The sequence below is a fragment of the Melospiza melodia genome, chromosome 8, assembly GCF_035770615.1.
Source record: "Melospiza melodia melodia isolate bMelMel2 chromosome 8, bMelMel2.pri, whole genome shotgun sequence".
NCBI classification, from domain to species: Eukaryota; Metazoa; Chordata; class Aves; order Passeriformes; family Passerellidae; genus Melospiza; species Melospiza melodia.
The window spans coordinates 1,127,145-1,148,739 of NC_086201.1; the positions used below are offsets into that span (position 1 = coordinate 1,127,145).

A 21,595-nucleotide genomic window follows, 5' to 3' on the forward strand; every position below is an offset into this window, starting at 1 on the left:
CCGTATTTCCATGAGCTGAGCCAAACCAGCCCCTGCCTCACCGCAGCCAAGATTTATAAAATATCTACACATTGAAGTGGAAAATGAGGTGTCTGATAACCATGGAGGTGCGTGGAAATCCAGAAATATTATGGAAAATTAAATCAATCCACGTCCCTGAAAATCCTCTCTGCTCAAGGACAGCAATGAGACACGGGCCACGCAATGCTGGGGACAGGAAAATGTTGCAAGTTGTGCAATTCCAGGTAGAGAAACACAGATAAAGTTTGGAGTCCCCTCTTAAATTCATTTATCCCTCAGAATTCCCAGCCCTCTCCCACTCTGCTGTGTGGGACAGACTCCATCCAAATAAACTTGGTGTGAAGTGGCACAAAACCAAATTATAAATTATTGGGCATTTCTCCCCAACTTTCCCAGCCGTTCTCCCACTTCTTTGGGTGGATTTTGGGTATTAAACCAAGATTATAAAATATATCAAGTGCATCTCTCCCAGTGATTTGATTGATGGGTAGGAATTTTAAGTCATACACAATTTTACTTTGATTTAATCAATTAACTCCTTCCTCTGCACCGAAACCTTGACAGGAGGGCTTTGTGTAAGGAAAACAGCGGGATTTTAACCTTTCCCGGAAAACCAGAGTTACATTTTAGACACTTCCAGCTGAGGTTACATTGAGCTTTAACATTGTTTGCTTTCAGTTCTCCTTTTCTGGCCTTTGTTCCACGGCCCTGAGGGACAGGACACAGGGAATGGGTTCCCTCGGTCACAGGGCAGGGATGGGTGGGATATTGGGAATTGGGAATTGCTGGCTGTGAGGGAGAGGAGTCCCTGAATGGAATTCCCAGAGAAGCCGAGGCTGTCCCTGCATCCCCGGCAGCGCCACGGCCTCAGGGCTGCCGGAGATCCCGGAGCGCCTGGAAAGGACTCGTAGGCACAAGGGGGACTGTGGGGCTGTGCAGGTGCAGCAGTGGGATGGGCTGGTCCCTGAGGGTGCCTTTCCAGCGGGACATTCCCAAAGCCCAATGGGACATTCCCCGCTCCCACCGCGCTCTCCCGCCCGCCATGGCGGCCGCTCCCCCTCAGCGGCGTCAACCACGGCGGCGGCGCGGGGGGGTCCGAGTCGGCCCGTACCACCCGCACCGTCACGGGGGGGGAAGCACGAACGCGGCGCGTACCACCCGCAGCACGGCTGAGGGGAGATCCGCCGCCACCTCCCGAGCTGAGCCGAAATGGTGCAGCGGGAAGTCACCCCCTCCTTCCGGCGCTGTTGGTACCGCCCGGCCGATCGCGCACCGCCCCCGGTCCCACGTGAGCGGTTACCCGGCGTGCCCCGCGCTCGGCCGCCGCAGCCGTCGCTTCGCTCCGCGCCCCGCGCTCCCGGGAGCCTCCCGAGCCAGCGCCTCGCCGCGGGGCCGGGCCGCTTCTCGCCGCCATGTCCGGCGGGGACTCCACGGCCGCGGCCGCCGCCGCCTCCCCTCAGCCGCTGCCGTTCTCGCTGCCGAAGCCGCCGCCCCTCATGCAGCTGACGCCGGGCGACGCCGTGCGGCCGGTGGGCTCGGGCGCCGACCAATCACCGAAGAGCGCGCGGCTGGCGGCGCGCCCCGATTGGCCGGCGGGGAAGCCCGTCAGCCTGCTGGCGCCGCTGCTCCCGCCCCGCGGGGAGCCCGAGCCGCTGCTGCCCTTCGGGCCCGCGGCCCCGCGGCCGCCGCTGCGCGGGCGCCTCCTGGGCCGCTGCGGGGGCTCCCTGCTCAGCCCCGCCATGCGGCCCGGCGGCGTCGACCGCGGCTCTCTCATGGTGAGTGCGGGATCGGGGGGGGATAACGGAGTTACGGCGTGCGGAAGCTGGACCCGCCTTCCTGCTCCGGGGTCATCGCGGGGTTGGGTGGGATGGGCGTCCCGTGGTGCGGGGCTGTGTCCGGGCGGTTCTGGGTGTCCCCGCTGGGGGAGACGCCAAAACCTCTCTGGCACCTGTCACCCGCACAAGGAGGAAGGTCTTGCTCGTGTACGGGTGGAACTTCCTGGGCATCAGTCCCTGCCTTGCTCTGGTGCCATTGCTGGGCTCTGCTTGGAGCCTACCCGGGGACACCCAGGGCTGAGGCCCCTCTCACTGCGGCTCCTCTCCAGGCTGAGCAGCCCCAGCTCCCTCAGCCTCTCCTGGGCACAGAGCTGCTCCAGGCCCTTGCTCAGCTCCAGCAGCTCCTGTCCCTGCTGTGCTGAGGAGCCAGAGCTGGACACAGCACCCAGAGGTGCCTTGGAGGAGCAGGATCTCTGGGAATGGAACACAGCACCCAGAGGTGCCTCCAGGACAGGATCACCCCAGAAGTGCTTCAGAGGGGCAGGATCTCCCCAGAGGTGCCTCAGAAGAGCAGGATCCCTGCCTGACCTGCTGGGAATGCCCTTCCCGATGCCCCCCAGGGCACAGTGCAGCACAGACCTGGCTGTATCCAGAGCTGGGAAGGATCTGGAGCCCCAGGAGCAGCTGAGGGAGCTGGAAAGGGGCTCAGCCTGGAGAAAAGCAGGCTTGGGAGGATCTTCTCAGCACCAGGGTAGTAGGTCCCTCTGAAAGTGAATCAGCACTCCAAAGAGGGCCAGAAGAGATTTTTAGGAAACACTGTTCCACCTGGAATTACCTGGGGCTTGGGAAACAGGAGCTGTCACTGCATGTGCTGCGAGAGGATGTGATTGGGAAAAGTCAGGAGTTCTGCCCAGAAGATTGAAACCTTTTTAGTTGCTCATGGTTTCTTTGTGTGACTCCCTGCGCCAGGGAGACTGGGATAAGAAAAAATCACTGGAAAACTGCCTTTGGACTGAAAGGTGGTAGAGTTAGGGGAAATTAGGGGAGAATTCCTTCCCTGTGAGGCTGGGGATTCCTGGGATGGAATTCCAGGCTGCCCCATCCCTGGAAGTGTCCAAGGCCAGGTTGGAACACCTGATATAGTGGAAGGTGTCCCAGAGGGTGGAACTGCAAGAACTTTTAAGATCCCTCCTACCCAAACCATTCTGGGATTCTGTGATCCATAATTTGATTTTTTTTTTTTCCCTCCTGCTAAATGTATTTTCCAAGGGAAATCCTGCCCAGGCTTTATCTTGAGGTACTCTCAGAACTGTTGTATCTGTGTGGAACAGAAAGTACTTAAAGCGTTGGAATAATGAAAACCTCTTTTCCTTACTCCCTGTGGCGAGCGTGTGTGGGGTGGCTGCCTGGGTGCTGATTTCCCTGCTGTTGTGTTTTCCAGATGGGCCACCCCGGAATGCCCCACTACCCCCCCATGGGGATGCACCCCATGGGCCAGAGACCCCCCAACATGCCCCCGGTGCCCCACGGGATGATGCCTCAGATGATGCCCCCCATGGGAGGACCCCCGATGGGGCAGGTAAGGCAATTCCAGCAGTTTGTGTTCCAGGGATCTGCCCTGAGGGGGGAATCCCCCTGGGACAAGGAGAGGGGGTAACTCGGGGTTATAACTCTTCTTATGGGGAGCAGGGAATTGATGCACGCTTGTGACTTTAATTGGAAACTGGTGTGAGAACAGGTAATTCATGCACCTCTAACTTTCAGTCCATCATTTGGGATTTATTCAAGATTTTTTGGAATGAAAACCGGTAATTAATGCACCTCTAACTTTAATTATCAATCCATCATTTGGGGTTTATTTAAGTTTTTTGAATGAGAACAGGTAATTAATGCCCCTCCAATGTTAGTTATCATTCCATAGATTGGGATTTATTCAAGTGTTTTGGAGTGAGAACAGGTAACTGTTGTACCTCTAACTTTCAATCAACTATTTGGGATTTATTCAGATTTTTTTGGATGAGAACAGGTAACTAATGTACCTCTAATTATCAATTAATAATTTGGGATTTATTAAAGTTTTTTTAATGAGAACAGGTAATTCATGCACCTCTAACTTTCAGTCAATTGTTTGGAATTTATTAAAGTTTTTTTGGAATGAGAACAGGTAATTAATGCATCTCTAAGTCTAATTATCAATCCATAGTTTGGGATTTATTCAAGTTTTTTTGGATGAGAACAGGTAATTCGTGCACCTCTAACTTTCAGTCAGTCATTTGGGATTTATTCAAGATTTTTTGGAATGAAAACCGGTAATTAATGCACCTCTAACTTTCAGTCCATCATTTGGGATTTATTTAAGTTTTTTGAATGAGAACAGGTAATTAATGCCCCTCCAATGTTAGTTATCATTCCATAGATTGGGATTTATTTAAGTGTTTTGGAGTGAGAACAGGTAACTGATGTACCTCTAACTTTCAATCAACTATTTGGGATTTATTCAGATTTTTTTGGATGAGAACAGGTAATTCATGCACCTCTTACTTTAATTATCCATCCATAATTTTGGATTTATTAAAGTTTTTTGGATGAGATCAGGTAATTCATGCACCTCTAACTTTAATTATAAATCCTTAGTTTGGGATTCATTAAAGTTTTTTGGAATGAAAACAGGTAATTAATGCACCTGTAACTTTCAATCAATTATTTGGGATTTATTCAGGTTTTTTTGGATGAGAACAGGTAATTAATGCACCTCTAACTTTATTATCAGTCCTTAATTTGGATTGATTTATTCCAGTTTTTTGGAAGCTTCCTGTAGATTTTGAAGGGATAAGTTTGTCTTGAGACTTCACATTTCTGTAATTCTTGCCCAGTTGCTACACACATGAACATTTCAGCAAGAGCAGAAACAAGGAATTACAGAATTGTTGCAGGATTCCTGTTGGGATCCTGGGGGTTGGTTTGTAATCCTTGTATCCCATTGCTGCTGACACCCTGGGATTGGGAAAGGTGACACAGCCACAACCGTGGCTCTGCTTTTGGCAGCTTTTCTTCTCAGTTGCCACATTTCCTGTGTGGTTTGTGATGAAATCCTCAACTCTTGAAAGAAATAATTCTCCTTGTGGGTATAATAAATGTCCCAGGAGTGCTGAATGTCCTTGGGATGCTCCTATGGAAGAGAGGCAGGGAAGGATTAAAGCTTTGGGAACAGCCTGTGGTGACAATTCCTCTTCCTTTGCAATTCCATGGGCACAGCATCCCTATTTTCCTTAAATTATAAGGGCTTAGTAGGATTTTTTTCAGTGGGAATTTGCAGCTTCTGGGGTAAAGATAAATTTCTTAAATTTTTAATTTTTAAAAAATGAGGAGGATTTGACTCATTAGCGCTGTGTGTGTTCATTAGGAAGTGAAGTAGAAATTCTGGTTTATTTCTCTGCTTTTCTGTACCTCCTTTTCCACAATTCCCACACTTAGCCAGGGAATATTTCAATATTTCATATTTTAGGGAGCAACTCAGGACTTTTTGGTAGATGGAGAGCAAAAAGCTGAAGGTAAATGTCACACCTGGGAATTCACCTTTCTTTATTCCTTTATTCCCTGTAGCCTTGGAATTCTGCAGGAATTCATCATTCCCAACCTTTGCTTTTCTTGCTGTCACTCAGGATTTCGGTCATGGAATCAGCTCCCACATCATTTGCTGTTGTTCCTTCAGAGTTTAAATGGTTTTTATTGTTATTTCCTGTCCAGCTTTGGAATCTGGACATGCCATTCCTAATAGGAATATCCCAGTTTAGTGGGAATGTGGTGAAGGGAATCACAATCCCACAAATCTGTTTTATTTTTCCTTGCCTAAGAGGGATGTTTGGGTTGTTTTGTTTTAAATTAAAAAGAAGTATCAGATAACAGCTTTTAAATAACAATACAGTATTTTGTGTTGAGAATATGCTGAAATATATGGGAAATGCTCTTGAATTGCAGATGCCTGGAATGATGCAGTCGGTGATGCCTGGAATGATGATGTCCCACATGTCCCAGGCTGCCATGCAGCCCACGGTTCCTGTGAGTTTAATTTCATTTCTTTTGTTTAATTTTTAAAAGCTCTTTTTAGCAGTTACAGTTAATCACTCTTAGCTTTCTTTAATTAGAAAAGAAGAATTTAAATTTTAAATGTATCATTCGTAAACAGTGGAGTTTTATGTGGCTCTTGAATGATTATAAAATAAGATTTTTGTGATTTTCATCAGTCTTTAAACTCCTTTTGGTTTTTCTTTCATTCCTTATCCTTCACTTCCTGCAGTGTGGCAGGAATCGCTGTGACCTTGGATTGTTAAATTGTCTGACCAAGAGATTCTTCTCTCTTGAATTGTAATTTTTTAAAGAATTTAAATTCAATATTAAAGAGATTTGAGTCCATTAGAAAGAGATTTTCTATTAAAAGTTCCTGAAATTCAGTTGAGTATAAAAATTACTGGAATAGCTCAAGGAATGAGGAGTTCTTTGGGTGGAAGTGAAGAGGGAAAAGTTAAAATACAGGTGAAATCTGAGGGGAAAAAATATAAATTGAATCCTGTTCTTAAGAAATAAATTTAGTCCAAGCCTAAGAGATTCACTTAAAACCAGTTCCAGCCATTTCAATAGAAATCATTATTTTTATGGGTTTTTTTTCCCATGCAGATTTAAATCCCTAAATTCCGATGGAATTTCCTGAAGTGCTGAGGACAAATTTTGCTGTGCTGATTTGAAGCAGTGAAATTCCTAAAAATCAGTATTTTGGTCAGATTAATGCTCTTAAAATACATCAAAAATTCCTAGAAATTACTGGTTTGGTCAAATTAATGCTCCTAAAATGCACAAGAAATTCCTGAGAATTTCCTGGTTTATTCCTGTTGGATACTATCAAATCAAATTGATCCAATGTGATTTATTTTCATTTTTTAGTCAATTTTTCTGTTTTCCTGAGGAATATGTGAAGTTTTGTAGCTGAGAGCTGAAAATAAACCTTAAGCAAAGCTAAATCCACAAGGAAAAATGAGAAAACTTGGAATTTGGTTGATTTTTTTTCCTTAATTAGAAGGAATTTCAGGAAGAAAGAGTTCCAGGAATGCAATTTTAATACACCAAAAGCCATGTGCCCCATAACTATCCCACCTAATGATGTACCTAATTGCTTATTTAAGGAGCAGGAATAATTAAGGGGGAAGCAGGAATCCTTATTTAAGGAATTGAGCCTTTTGTGGCAGAAAAACCTTGTTTAAATAATGAATATTGGAATTTTTTTTAGGATTTAATTCCTCAGGAATTAATTACTTAAATTTTATTGTTTAAATGTTTAATTGTTTTAATTATTTTTACAGCCAGGAGTGAACAGCATGGATGCACAAGTAGGTGAGTAAAACAACTTGAAATAATTTCTAAATATTTAAACAAAATCAGCTGAAACAATAAAAAATCCACTTTTTTCTAATATGGAATGGAGCATTTCAATCCTGGAGTCTCCATTGGTGCCCAGGACATTTTTTTTCTTGCACACATGGAGAAATATTTAGGAAAGTGAAGCAACCAAACCATTAATTAATTTTTAATTATTTATTTTTCAGGAGTAACCCCTCCTGGGACTCAGGTATGTGGAAAGCACAGTTCTAGAAGGTTGGAATTCTGTAGTGGTGTGAGGCAAACTTGGTTTTGGGGATTTAAAGGAAAACCTTAATTCAGTTTTTTTCTCCTGCTTTTTTTTCCAAGTTTTTGGTTGTTCCTTGAAATCTGTGGGCCTTGTCCCAATGTAAATATTTAATAGATGATATCCACATTATTTCCAGGAGATTTCCATCCTGTCCCTTGGCCTGTCAGGAAATGCAGTTTTCCTTGGGTGTATCCAATCCCTGATCCACAGCAGGTGGATGCAGTCCTGATTCCAGGGAATTCATGGGAAAGCTGGCCAGGGAAAGCAGCAGAAATTGTGGTGTGAGGGAGCTCAGGAACTAGAATCTTCCTGAAGCAAGTTTTCCTCAAGTTGTGGGAACAGAGAGTGCTGCTGGAATTGTGACTTGGGCTTGTCATAGTCTCACCCCTTCACTTGCACGTCCTGGGGGAATCAGGCCCTTGGGAATGTGCAGTTGAACAGCTCCACTCCCAAATAAGGAGTTTTTTTTGGGGAAAATTCTGACTTAAGGTGTGAATTTGGCTCCCTGCCTTTGCTGTGCTGCTGAACCACCTGGAGAATCCAGGATGTTTGGGTGGAAGCCAGCAGTGAGTGAGGATTTTCCAAGGCCTGTTTTGTCTCCCCTCAGACAACGCATCCCGTGGTGTCCACAGTCCAGCAGAGCTCCACCAGCAGCAGCTCTGCCAGTGAGGAGCACTCCAAGCAGGTCTGTATCCCACCCTTTCTGTGCACCTGCATCCCATTTTGTACATCAGTATTCACTTCCCTTGGGATTTTCCCAGAAATCCACATGGACAGAGCACAAGTCCCCGGATGGAAGAACTTATTACTACAACACTGAGACCAAGCAGTCCACGTGGGAGAAGCCAGATGACCTCAAAACCCCTGCTGAGGTAACCAAATCCCAAATTAATTCTGGGATACTGTGGGAACACGAGGATTTCCAATGACACCTGCAGCAGGGAGAATTCTGCTGGAAGCAATGGGAGCAAACTCTTCCAATAGGAAATGTTCCTAAAATATTGGGATTGTTCTCCTTGTGTTGGGAGAACCTGAGGGTGCAAACTGGCAAAAATTCCTCATTTTGCTCATTTTTAGATAGGCTTTTTTATTAAAAATGTGGGGGGATTTATTATTTAGAGAAGAAAAATTCCTAGAAATTACTTGTTTGGTCAAATTAATGCTTTAAAATACACAAATTCCTGAGAATTCCCCTGGTTTATTTCTGTTGGATAATATCAAATCAAATCGATCCAATGTGATTTATTTCCACTTTTTAACCAATTTTTCTGTTTTCTTCAGAATATTTGATGTTTGTAGCTGAGAGCTGAAAATAAACCTTAACCAAAGTTAAATCCACAAGGGAAAAAATGGGAAAACTTGGAATTTTGTTGATTTTTTTTTTTCCTTAATTGGAAGGAATTCAGGAAGAAAGAGCTCCAGGATAGCAACTTTAATGTACCCAAAGCCTTGTTCCCCATAATTATCCCACCTAATGATGTCCCTAATTGCTTATTTAAGGAACAGGAATAGGGAAGAGGGAAATAAGAGTCTTTATTTAAGGAGTTACTAAAGGAGATTTTCCTTGGAAAATCTTTGTTTTCTCTCCATCAGCAATTGCTGTCCAAGTGTCCCTGGAAGGAGTATAAATCAGACTCTGGGAAGCCTTATTATTACAATTCCCAAACAAAGGAATCCCGCTGGGCAAAACCCAAAGAGCTGGAGGATCTTGAAGGTAAGAGTCCTAGACTTTGTATTTTCATTTCATATATATTAATGTATATAAACATATATTAATTAATTACATAACTTATTTAAATAGGAACAAAATCAGCTGGGGGGAATGAATAAGTGTTAAAAAAAATAATAGGCAGCAGTAATTTAAATATTTCTGTTCTTAAAATTCTGTTTAATAATCCTCACTTTCTTTCTGGGTCTTTGAACTATTTTTTTACAAATTAAAAGAATGATTTCAAACCAAAAAGTCATTTTTATATTCCCAATCTCTCTGTAATGGCATTTGTAAACTTTATTTTAATCTTGATTGATTTCAGTATTTGAAGGACACAGATATTAAAAATTTTGATAGTAACAAAAACATGTAAAACTTTGCTTTTATTAAATCAATAATTACGAGAACTCCCTGTGAACCTGAACTATTTTAAAGCTATATTTTAATTGTTTTTCTCCTTTTTTCCTCTAGCAATGATTAAAGCTGAAGAAAACAGGTACATTTTTAATATTATACTAATTTTTTCATGAAGGCCTTCAAACTTTTTCTGAGGACCTTCAAGCCTTTCCTGGGGATCTTTAAACCTTTCCTGAGGAAGTTTAAACCTTTTTCCTGAGGGTCTTTGAACTTTTCCTAGGGTCCTACAAACCCTTTTCCTAAGGGCCTTCAAGCCCTTTTTTTTTCCTGAGGGTCTTACAAACTCTTTTTTTTTTTTCCTGAGGGTCTTACAAACTCTTTTTTTTTTTTTTCCTGAGGGCCTTACAAACCCTTTTTTTCCTGAGGCTCTTCAAACCTTTCCTAGGCTCCTTCAACTCCTTTCTTCCTGAGGCTCTTCAAACCCTCTTTCCTGAGGGTCTTTCACCCTTTTTTTCCTGAGGGCCTTCAACCCATTTTCTCTGAGGGCCTTTCAGCCTTTTTTTTCCTGAGGGCCTTCGCACCCTCTTTCCTGAGGCTCTTCAAGCCCTTTTCCTGAGAGCCTTCAGACCTTCCCCAGGATCCTTCAACCCCTTTTTTTCCTGAGAGCCTTTCAGCCCTTTTTTACCCTGAGGCTCTTCAAGCCTTTTTTTCCTGAGGCTCTTCAAGCCTTTTTTTCCTGAGGGCCTTCAAGCCTTTTTTTCCTGAGGGTCTTCACACCCTCTTTCCTGAGAGTCTTCAAACCCTTTTTCCTGATGGCCTTCAAACCTTTCCTAGGATCCTTCAACCCCTTTTTTTCCTGAGGCTCTTCACCCCTTTTTTACCCTGAGGGCCTTCAGACCCTTTTTTACCCTGAGGGCCTTCAGACCTTTTTTACCCTGAGGGCCTTCAGACCTTTTTTACCCTGAGGGCCTTCAACCCATTTTCCCTGAGGGCCTTTCAAACCCCTTTCCCTGAGGGCCTATAAACCTTTTCCAAGTCTTTCCCTCACCCTAAACCCCTCACTCCCCACTTTGGCCACATCCCTAAGCTGCCCCTTTGCCCTAAACCTCCAGAGCAGAGCCAGCAGTGACCACTGTTGTGTTTGTCCTTTGTCCCCAGCACGAAGCCAGAGGATGCGGCTGCCGCCACCTCGGCTCCGGCCACAGCCGGGGACGCTCCGAGCGGGGCCAGCGTGGCCCCGGCCACCGAGAGCGCCACGGCCACGGCTGCTCCTGCAGGAGCTGCTCCCGAGGGGGAATCTGCCCCTGCTGCCACCACAGGGGACACGGACACGGCTGGCACGGCCACGGCCGAGGAGCAGGGCCAGGGCAGCGCCGCCCCCGGCACGCAGGATGGGAGCGCGGACACCGCGGCGGCCGCCACCGATGAGGCAGCCAAGCAGGAGGCATCGGGAGAGTGAGTGCCAGGGAGTGGATGTCAGCTCCAGGAAAGGGGATTTGGGGGGGATCATTCCCTGTGAGGCTCTGGGATGGAGTTCCCACAGAAGCTGTGGATGTCCCTGGATCACTGGAAGTGTCCCAGTTCCAGTTGGACAGGGCTGGGAGCAGCCTGGGACAGTGGGAGGTGTCCCTGCCATGGCAGGCGTGGCTTGGGATGATCTTTAATGTCCCTTCCCACCCAACCCATTCCATGGTTCCCATCCCAAACACCAAGGTCTTCCCACAAGCCTGTAGCACACTTAAAGCAAGTTCTTCAAGGGAATGAATAATTTACCACAGGACAAGAAGGAATAGCTTTGAGATAACAGAAGACGGGCTTAGATCAGGGATTGGGAAGAAATAATTTCCTGGGAAGGTGATGAGGCCCTGGCACAGGTGCCCAGAGCAGCTGGGGCTGCCCCTGGATCCCTGGCAGTGCCCAAGGTCAGGCTGGACAGGGCTTGGAGCAGCCTGGGACAGTGGAAGGTGTCCCTGCCCATGGAACTGGATGGGCTTTACTGTCCCATCCCATCCAAGCCATTCCATGATTCCATGGTCATTTATGAAGCCTCAAGGCTTTGCTGCAGTTTTTCATTTCTCAGCAGCATCAGTGACAGAACATTCCATGGATTTTCCAGTGTCTGTAAGAATTTCCCAGGGTGCCATTAAACACTTCCCTCTTCATCCTCCTTTTCCATGGATCTGTGCCATTGGCTATCACTGGAAAAAAATAAAATACTAAAGGGATTTTTATGTGTTCCAGCCATGATTCCTTTTTATTTTAAATAATGAAAGATCTATTGTGTGGAAAATTATAACTTAGGATTTTTATAATTCAAAAAAAAAGAAATGCTGTGGGGGATTTTAGACAGCAGAACGTAATTCAGGAGAAGAGGCCCATTTTTATGCACTTCTTTTATATTTTTATATAAAATGTTAATATGCCTGCTGAATTTCAACATTATATTTTTAGGAATAATTTCTAGATAACTTCAGCAGGCAGCCAATTGCAGGAGGGAAATATTTTGCCTCAATAATTCATTTTTTTGGATCTTTTTTTCATCAGTTGTGGTGCCTGTAAGGAAACATCTTGTATGAATTATTAGAATTATTTTTTTACTTGAAGTTGCTGTTTATAAAACTCACTTTGTGGTGCTTCTTAACTCTTCAGTGCCTCTAACTTAGAAAAAAATGCTGAAATAATAAAATTTGTTTTGCTTTAGTGCTGCTGCAAAGAAGGAGGATGAGGATGCACAACCAGTTAAAAAAACCTACACGTGGAACACAAAGGAAGAGGCCAAACAAGCATTTAAAGAACTGTTAAAAGAAAAGGTATTTGGGCCAATTATTAATATTTTATTGACCAGTTATTTATGTTTTCTTGAACTACAAAGCCTGGTTTAATTTTTTTTTTAATTTGCCAGGTTTTACTTGGTTTTTTTGGGAAGAATTCCTCACTCTTGAGGAAATGAAGGAAAAGAACATTGCAGTGAAATGTTGTTTTAGCTTAAAAATAAAATGTTCTCTTTTCTTTCCCCATGGCTGTTTTTAAGGAATTATTCCTTGCTGGATGTTAATTCCAGGTCTGATTCATCCATAATTTCCTGTTTTCACAGAGGGTTCCATCCAATGCTTCCTGGGAGCAGGCCATGAAGATGATCATTAATGACCCCAGATACAGGTACTGAGTCCTCTTCAATTCCACACAAACCTTTTTTTTTAGAGAATTTATTTCCAAAAATTCTAAAGTTCTGTCAGCAACAGATACTCCTGCACTTGTGCCATTGGCAGGGAATTGTCTTCCTTCCTCCATAAAGAAATGCTTCCAACAGCTTCATTGTTATTGGGAAAAAGTGTGGAAGTTGGTATTTTATGTTGATTTGGGGATTAAAATGTTCAGATTAATTTTATCTCAAATCTAGATTATTCAAACCATTGCCTTCTGCTTTCTGGTTTTGATTTTCTTAGTTATTTTTCTTACTTTCCTTTTCTGATTGTTCTGGCTTTTCTTTCTTTTTCCTCAGTTTTCTTTTTTTTTTTTCCTCAGTTTTCTTATTTTTCTGGTTTTCTTCTTTTTGAATTTTTCCTCTGATTATTTCATTTTCTTTTTTCTTTCTTTTTTTCTGATTTTCTTTCATTTTTTTCTGATTTTTTTTTCTGATTTTTCTAATTGTCTTTGTCTTCCTGATTATTTTTTTTTAATTTATAAATAACATTGTTCTTTCCTTTCCTTTCCTGGAAAGTGCTTTGGCAAAACTGAGTGAAAAGAAGCAGGCCTTTAATGCCTACAAAGTTCAGACAGAGAAAGAGGAGAAGGAAGAAGCCAGATCCAAGTACAAGGAAGCCAAGGAATCCTTCCAGCGCTTCCTGGAAAACCATGAGAAGATGACATCCACCACCAGATACAAGTAAGAGACTTGGGATAAAAATCTGAGATAAAAATCCCCATGGATACACTGCTTAGAGTGGCATCAACTTCCATTTTTAGTTTTTTCTTCCTTTATAAAAATTCAAAATATATCGCAAAAAGACTTCCAAGAGGGAAAACCAAGAATTCCTATAAATCTGTTCTTCCTTGGAACAAATCTCTCCCTGATGTTCTGGGGGATTGATGAATAATTCAGTCACAATAAATAAATATATAAATAGTTGTGTGGTTTTGATTTGCTCTGCCCAGAAAAGCTGAACAGATGTTTGGGGAGATGGAAGTGTGGAATGCCATATCCGAGCGGGACCGGCTGGAGATTTATGAGGATGTTCTGTTCTTCCTGTCCAAGAAGGAGAAGGTAAATTCCCCTCAAATCCACCCAACATCTCCTCACTTGTTCCTAAATCACATTAAACCTGTGCTTGAGGCTTTATGGCAGATAAACAGCAGCTTTTAGGGAGGGGTTTGGGGTTTATTGGGATTTACTCCTGCTGATTTTACCATGTGTTGTATTTTTGGGAGATTTTAATCAATCACATGATGGATTTTATTCTGAATCAGTGAAATAATAAGATGGGAAAATTGTGTTGTTTTGTGTCCAGGGATGAGGCTTGGAGCAACCTGGTCCCTGTCCAGGGCAGGAGGTTGGAATGGGATGAGCTTTTAGGACCCTTCCAACCCAAACCACTCTAGAACTCTGTGATTTTATATAAATTAAAGGTTAATTTCATATTTTCTTGGAGAACACACTAGATATCTTACATTTCTATCCAAAGCACCTCAAACTGAGCCCCAAAAATAAACTTTGCCCCTCAGGAACAAGCCAAGCAGCTGCGCAAGAGGAACTGGGAAGCTCTGAAGAACATCCTGGATAACATGGCCAATGTCACCTACTGCACCACCTGGTCAGAGGCCCAGCAGTACCTCATGGACAACCCCACCTTTGCTGAGGATGAGGAGCTCCAGAGTATGTCTGTGGGCTCTGGAATTCTCTGGGAAGGAGCATTCTTGCTGACTTGGAAGGAATAACCTGATTTTTTACCTGTGTTCTTGCTAGACATGGATAAGGAGGATGCCCTGATCTGTTTTGAGGAACATATCAGGGCCTTGGAGAAAGAGGAGGAGGAAGAGAAGCAGAAAAGTTTGCTGAGGGAAAGGAGGAGGCAACGTAAAAACAGGGAATCTTTCCAGGTTGGTGCAATTTGGGGTTCTGTCCTAAAAATATCATGGAATATCATGGGGTATTCCACGTGTTTTTTTTTTTTATTTCTGAGGGTTGGTTCAAGGGTGTGTTTAAAGCCTGAAGTGTTGGGTTGTGGCATTTTCTCTGCTGTGTTACATCCAAGGGAAAATCAGAGGGGATAGGCCTGGATGGGAAGGAGATGCAGCTGGAATGTTATAGGTGGTGGAGAAAAGCAGGAAGAACAACAGAAAAAGGGATTTTGTGGAACAAAAGTGGAATTCCAGTTACCAGGCCAATCCATCCCAGCTGGTAGCAAGGAGAAGCTGGAGGAATGGCTCCAAATTGCCATTTCCCCTGTGTTTTGCAGCTGTTTCTGGATGAGCTGCACGAGCACGGGCAGTTACACTCCATGTCCTCCTGGATGGAACTGTACCCAGCCATCAGCTCCGACATCAGATTCACCAGCATGCTGGGCCAGCCTGGTAAGGAGGGCAAATCTGGGATTGGGGGCAGGCCACAGCAATCCTTTCTGTTTTTTATCACCTAAAAATGCAGCTCTGGGGTTAAACCTGACCTGTGGCTTAACTAAACTCTCCCTCAGGATCAACAGCACTTGACCTGTTCAAGTTTTATGTGGAGGATTTAAAAGCTCGTTACCACGATGAGAAGAAGATAATTAAAGACATCTTAAAGGTGAGCATTACCTTGAAGGCTCCTCCTTGCATTGCACATTTCCCATCCAAGGGAGCTGGGATTTCCTTGCAATTGAAGGAATTCCTGATTTCCCTCACACCAAAGGAGCTGTTTTTTCCAGGATAAAGGATTTGTGGTGGAGGTGAACACTTCCTTTGAGGATTTTGTCACTGTCATCAGCTCCACTAAAAGAGCCACCACATTGGATGCAGGGAATATCAAGCTGGCTTTCAACAGTGTAAGTATGAATTAATAAATTAATTCATTAATTAATTGGGATATCTGGATAATTAGGATGAGAAATCCCTTCTCCAGACAGGAATTAGGGTTTGTTTTCTATTCCATATTTCTAATTCCATAATATTTGAGGAATATTCTGTTATTTAGGGTTATTTAACTGATTTCAGTTGCCATAGTAAAAATAAACCTTTATCCAAGCAGTCAGCATTCCCAAACTTGAGGAATTCTGGGATAGGAATTCAGTGATGCTCTCCTTTTGTACGTAAGATTTCTCCTGATTTGTGTGGTTCTGTAGTTTTGCATCATTGGATTTTCATCAACAGCAATTCCATGCTTGGAAAGGAAATAATTGATTAATTTTTGATAAAATAATTTAATATCATAGTTTTGATATAATAATTAAGTACAGAAAAGCAATAAATTTCCTTGTCATTTCCAAGTGCTCTGCTCTGAGGGTGCAGAGCTGTGCAGAAACCCCAAGAAATGGAATTCCTTTCCTCTCATTCCCTCAGCTGCTGGAGAAGGCGGAAGCGCGGGAACGCGAGCGGGAGAAGGAGGAGGCCCGCAAGATGAAGAGGAAGGAATCGGCCTTCAAGAGCATGCTGAAACAAGCCACCCCTCCCATCGAGCTGGATGCTGTCTGGGAGGATGTAAGGATGAGAATTCCTTGGGGAGAACATTGCCAAAATCCCAAACAGGCCCCTGCTCATCCCTAAAAAACCCCGCGTTCATAGGCTCGTCCTGGTTCTGCTGATGGGGCTTCAAAATCCCATCACACCCCGTGGATGGGGCTTCAAAATCCCATCACACCCCGTGGATGGGGCTTCAAAATCCCATCACACCCCGTGGATGGGGCTTCAAAATCCCATCACACCCCGTGGATGGGGCTTCAAAATCCCATCAAACCCCGTGGATGGGGCTTCAAAATCCCATCACACCCCAGGGATGGGGCTTCAAAATCCCATCACACCCCGTGGATGGGGCTTCAAAATCCCATCACACCCCGTGGATGGGGCTTCAAAATCCCATCACACCCCGTGGATGGGGCTTCAAAATCCCATCACACCCCGTGGATTCTTCTGGAAAACCTGGAGTTGGGTGGGAAAAGCTTCATCCTTTTGAAACAAAAAACATCCTAAAAGAACTGGAAAAAAAACAAAACCCCTCAAAAAATCCCACAACCACCCCGAAGTTAATTGAAATTATTTAGAACTTTGTCCTGCATAAAATACCCTGGAAAAGCTTTCCTTTTCAAGGATAATTTATATAAATATTTGGGGTTTTTTTAAGCTTAAATGGAATGTGCAGGGAAAGCAGTGGGGTTCTCCATGTTTCCATGAGTTAGAGCATTCCTGAACACTGGAAATTTGGGATTTGCTTGGAAATCTGGGATTAAAAATTTAGCCTTGTAGCAGTTCAGGGGGTTATCAACTGGTGAAAACTAAGGTTTTTTTAGTTATTATTTTTAAAAATTATTATCTTTATATTTTTTTTCTATTATTTTTGTTATATTTTTAAATTTTTATTATTTCTTCATATTTCTGTTATTGTTTTTATTTTTCCTTAATATTATTCTTCAGGGTTTTAGTTTTCTTATTTTTATTACTTATTTTTATTTTGTTTCTTATTTTTATTACTTTCATTATGTCTTATAATTTTTATTATTTTAATCCTCATTATTTATATAGTTATTATTATTATTCCTTACTGGTTTTCTTATTTCTTATTGACATTTTCATTACTACATTATATTTTATTATTTTCTTCTATTTCTTTTAATATTTTAATAAATTTAAAATTTAATTTCTTTGAATATCATTAATGGAATTAATTTTCCTGACAGATCAGAGACAGATTTGTGAAGGAACCAGCATTTGAAGACATCACCCTGGAATCTGAAAGGAAAAGGATATTTAAGGATTTCCTTCATGTACTTGAGGTAATTATTCCTTTATTTTTGAAATCAACAGCCAAGGAAAATTCCTTCTAAATTGAGTGGGAAGGGGAAGGATTTAATGGAATTTTTTCCATTAAATGATATCAGGAGATAAATTAGATTTTTCAGCTCTCACACTTGGGGGTCTTGTTGCAATTCTTGGAATTTGGAAGAATTTGAACTGAAATTTTGACTTTTAATTCTGTAATTTCCAATTAGGCAGAGCAAGGGTTGGGTTTAAGCTGGGTGTAACTTGGATCCAGGGAGCAGATCCATGGCAATCCAGGTGTTGCACCTCCAACAGGGCAGCAGTGCCCATTTTTAGGTATTTTGACATGAAATGGTGATTGTGGAGTTTTTAACCTTTCCCATCTTTTGTGGATGAGGAAAAAGATCCCATCAATTCTTTGGGATGTCCTGTAGGAGATGATGAGATGGTTCTCCCATTAAATGCTGATTTTATGGAATTTTTAACCTTTCCCAGCTTTTGTGGATGAGGAAAAGCATCCCATCAGATTTTTGGGATGTCCTGTAGGAGCTGATGAGGTGGTTCTGCCATGAAATGGTGATTATGAAGTTTTTATCCTTTCCCAACTTTCTTGGATGAGGAAAAGCATCCCATCAGATTTTTGGGATGTCCTGTAGGAGCTGATGAGGTTTTACTGCCCCATCCCTGGAACTGTCCAAGGCCAGGTTGAGCACCCTGCTCCAGGGAAGTTGTCCTTCCCCATGGTGGAGCAAGCTGGGATTTTAGGGCTTTTCCAAGGCCAATCCCTGCTGGAATTCCGAGCTCTCCCCTCCTTGCCTTGCCCACAGCACGAGTGTCAGCACCACCACTCCAAGACCAAGAAACATTCGAAGAAATCCAAAAAGCACCACCGGAAGCGCTCGCGTTCCCGCTCCGTGAGTAAACCCTCCCTCTGCCGTTCCCATTGCTGCTGGCATTGCCATTGCTAACTGGAACTCTCCCCTGGGCTGTGTGTGAAGGGCTCAGAGTCCGAGGATGACGACAGCCACTCCAAGAAGAAGCGGCAGCGCTCGGAATCGCGCTCGGTGTCGGAGCGTTCTTCCAGCGCCGAGTCCGGTACGGGATGGGATGGGATTGGCTTTAAACCAGCTGGGCTCTTCTCCTTTGGGATTTATCCACTGATTCCTGGCGGTTTTGTTTCTCCCTGTGGCTGCAGAGAGGAGTTACAAGAAGTCCAAAAAACACAAGAAGAAGAGCAAGAAGAGGAGGCACAAGTCTGTAAGTGGAGCTCAGTTTGTAATTGGGTTATGGACAACCTGGCACCTGCTGTCAGTAATCCTGGCTGGATGATCCTAGGGAAAAATTGGGATAAAGATGGAGGAGGGTATTGCCAAAATAACAACTTGCCGTTATATATTCCTAATATTCCTTTCTGTTCTTTACTCCTACAATTAAACCACTTAAAACTGCTGAATTTGGAGGGTTTTAACTCCAGGTGAAGGACTCCATGAGTAGCCTGGGATTTGCTGTTTATCCTGGCAAATCCAGGTGTTCTCCTTTGCTGGGGGCAGCTGGGAAGTATCCCAGCCACTCCTTGTGCCTGCCTGAGCATCAGGCTTGTGTTGGAAGCTCTGGAAGGATCCAAAATGCAGAAAGAGCTTTGCTTCTTCCTGGGAGGGTGGGGAGGCCCTGGCACAGGGTGCCCAGAGAAGCTGTGGCTGCTCCATCCCTACAAGTGTCCAAGGCCAGGGTGGACAACCTGGGATAGGGGAAGGTTTCCCTGATCATGGCAGGGGTGGAATGGGATGAAATTTAAAGTCCCTACTAACTGAAATCATTCCATGATTCTACAATTCTTTAAATGGCGGTTGGACTTAAAAATATTCAACATTAATTTTCACTATTCCCATTTTTTTTCAACAGGATTCACCAGAATCTGATGTGGAACGAGAAAAGGACAAGAAGGATAGAGAGAGGGACAGTGAGAAGGAAAGAGCCAGACAGAGATCTGAGTCCAAGCATAAATCTCCCACTAAAAAACGGCCTGGAAAAGATTCCGTAAGCTCTGCTTCCTGTTTTTCCCGATGCTTTGGGCTCTGCTGGATGCAGCTCCATTGGTGTGCTCTGGGAGAGCTCAGAGGTTGCATTGGAGGATCCTGGAGGTCTTTGCCATTCCCCACTTGGGATTTTGGGGTTTCTGAGTGACACAGAGCAGCTCTGGCTGTGTGTGCCTGTCCCTGGAACCTCCCTGGACAATCCCATCCTGACCTCTGTCCCTTCTCTCCACAGGGAAACTGGGATACCTCTGGCAGCGAGCTCAGCGAGGGGGAGCTGGAAAAACAGAGGAGGACTCTTTTGGAACAGCTGGATGAAGATCAATGAGAAGATCCTTGATACCAAAAATGTTTACAGGTGGCAAAATAAAACCAAGCCTTGTGTGGGCAAGGCCCTGGGGCCGGTGGCCGGTGGCCCATGGCCACAACAGCGGTGGCTTTTAGTTTTTTACCACTTCAATCCAGTCAAAAGTAGAAAAATCCATGGAATTCTGAGGGCAGAGCTGTGCCTGGCCTGGAGCTGCGGGGCGGGATGGGGCTGGGATCCCCTGGAGGGGACACAGAGGTGGCAGCAGTGTCCCCAAGCACTTTCCCAGTGTCCTTCCCAGGGCAGGGAACAACCCTGGGCTGCCTGGGCAGAGCCCAGTTCAGCTTAGGGAAAAAACTCCTAATTTAATTCTTTGTGCTTTTGTTCTTTGATAGATTTGGTTGGGTGGGATTTTTTGGGAAGGCAGCAGGAGTAAGGAATCCATGTCCTGCTGTGTTCTGCAATCCCCTGGATTCTGGGCTTGTGTGGCACCGGGGCTTTTGTCCAAGACTGATTCGTGTCCCGACTCCCATCGATCCCAAATCCAGGCAATGTTGTGGATGGGGATTCTCCTGCTGTGCCAGCAGAGGGAGCGTTTGGGACACAACCACCTCGGCATTCCCGAAATCCCACCCCGGCCCAGCCCCGGCTGTTAGCCAGCGTTTCTCTCCACCTTTCCTCTCCCCCTTCCGAAAACTTAGGAATAAAAATCCGATGTTAAACGCAATTCCATGTGTTGCCTTAAGAACCTGCTGCAGAATGTACCTGCACAGCCCAGAGGAGGGAGGAGGAAGCAGCTCCAGCCCTGTTTTCCAGCCCCTGCACGTTCAGGAAGGTGCCCCCAGCCCTGCTCGGTGAGAAAATTGGGAAGCCGCTGTCCTTGGAATATTTTTGTACATTTTTATTAATGATTAAACCTTGTCTTTTAGCATGTACTGGTATTTATTTCTCCTTAAATACTCTGTACAGCTCTGAGCCACAGAATCACTCACAAAACCTGCTTGAAGACTGTTCAGATTCCTTTTCAGGAGTTTTTTCCTGAATTTTGACCACTTTTACCAGTGCAAAAACACCCAGAGGATCAATTTATCCAGGGAATTTTCTGGCTGGGGTGGTTACAAGGCTCAGAATCCTTACGAACACCCTGAGATTGAAATGAATTATTTGGAATATAAAATGCAGGAGGTTGTAACCATTTTTCCCTGGGATGCTTTGGGATGGGAAAGCCCATCCCAGTCCTGCTGTTTCCCCCTGAAGGGAAGCTCATCACCCATTGCCTGGGGGAAAACCACCTGGATTTGGTCAAACAGGGCTTGGGGGGGATTTTTGGTATCCATGGGTGTTTGGTGTGGAAATCCAGGCTGGAATATTCCAGGTTTTTCCCTGCAGGCTCTCCCAGGAAGGATGGGGTAATTGCTGCTCCAGGACTGATCAAGGAGCCAGGTTTGCTTTGCTCACCTGCCACCACCTCCCTGGATTTATATCCCAAAATGGGAGTGCTCCAAGTGGGAACAGCCCAGCAGAGTTGGGAAACAGGAGGGCAGCAGGTCCTGGAATCTGCCATGGAGCTGGGAGAGGATTTAGAGCCTGACAGGTCCTGAGGGTTTGTAAGCAGGGAGGAACCTCTTCCAGTGCTCGTACTCCCTTGCATCCACACAAATTCAAGGAAAAAGAATTTGTTCCTAAGGGAATATCACTTTTAAAAGCTTTGCCTTGATTTTCCCATCAAAAATAAAAAACTGGGAATGTCCATTATTCCAATGG

The 21,595-nt window shown here is 44.3% G+C and overlaps 1 protein-coding gene across 1 annotated transcript; it reads left to right on the forward strand.

Annotated features, from left to right (window-relative positions):
• Positions 1–1,697: 1,697 nt before the first annotated feature.
• On the forward strand, positions 1,698–20,762 carry PRPF40A (pre-mRNA processing factor 40 homolog A). Its single transcript, XM_063161490.1, has 26 exons — positions 1,698–1,796; positions 3,238–3,375; positions 5,775–5,855; positions 7,151–7,181; positions 7,394–7,416; positions 8,084–8,161; positions 8,238–8,348; positions 9,070–9,190; positions 9,659–9,683; positions 10,703–10,999; positions 12,246–12,354; positions 12,639–12,703; positions 13,266–13,430; positions 13,700–13,808; positions 14,267–14,417; positions 14,508–14,641; positions 15,001–15,115; positions 15,235–15,326; positions 15,448–15,564; positions 16,079–16,216; positions 17,410–17,505; positions 18,319–18,405; positions 18,490–18,586; positions 18,687–18,748; positions 19,394–19,528; positions 19,760–20,762. Exons 1-26 carry the CDS (start codon positions 1,761–1,763, stop codon positions 19,850–19,852), a joined length of 2,706 nt encoding a protein of 901 aa, XP_063017560.1. The 5' UTR covers positions 1,698–1,760; the 3' UTR covers positions 19,853–20,762.
• The last annotated feature ends 833 nt before the right edge of the window (positions 20,763–21,595 follow it).

What these genes read in the sequence shown, in the direction of transcription:
- PRPF40A (XM_063161490.1), top strand. Translation starts at nt 1,761, where the DNA reads ATGCGGCCCGGCGGCGTCGACCGCGGCTCTCTCATG. An exon ending in AGAGCTGGAGGATCTTGAAG is followed by an intron (nt 9,191 to 9,658) that starts GTAAGAGTCCTA and finishes TTTTTCCTCTAG; the next exon opens with CAATGATTAAAGCTGAAGAA. An exon ending in AAGCAGGAGGCATCGGGAGA is followed by an intron (nt 11,000 to 12,245) that starts GTGAGTGCCAGG and finishes GTTTTGCTTTAG; the next exon opens with TGCTGCTGCAAAGAAGGAGG.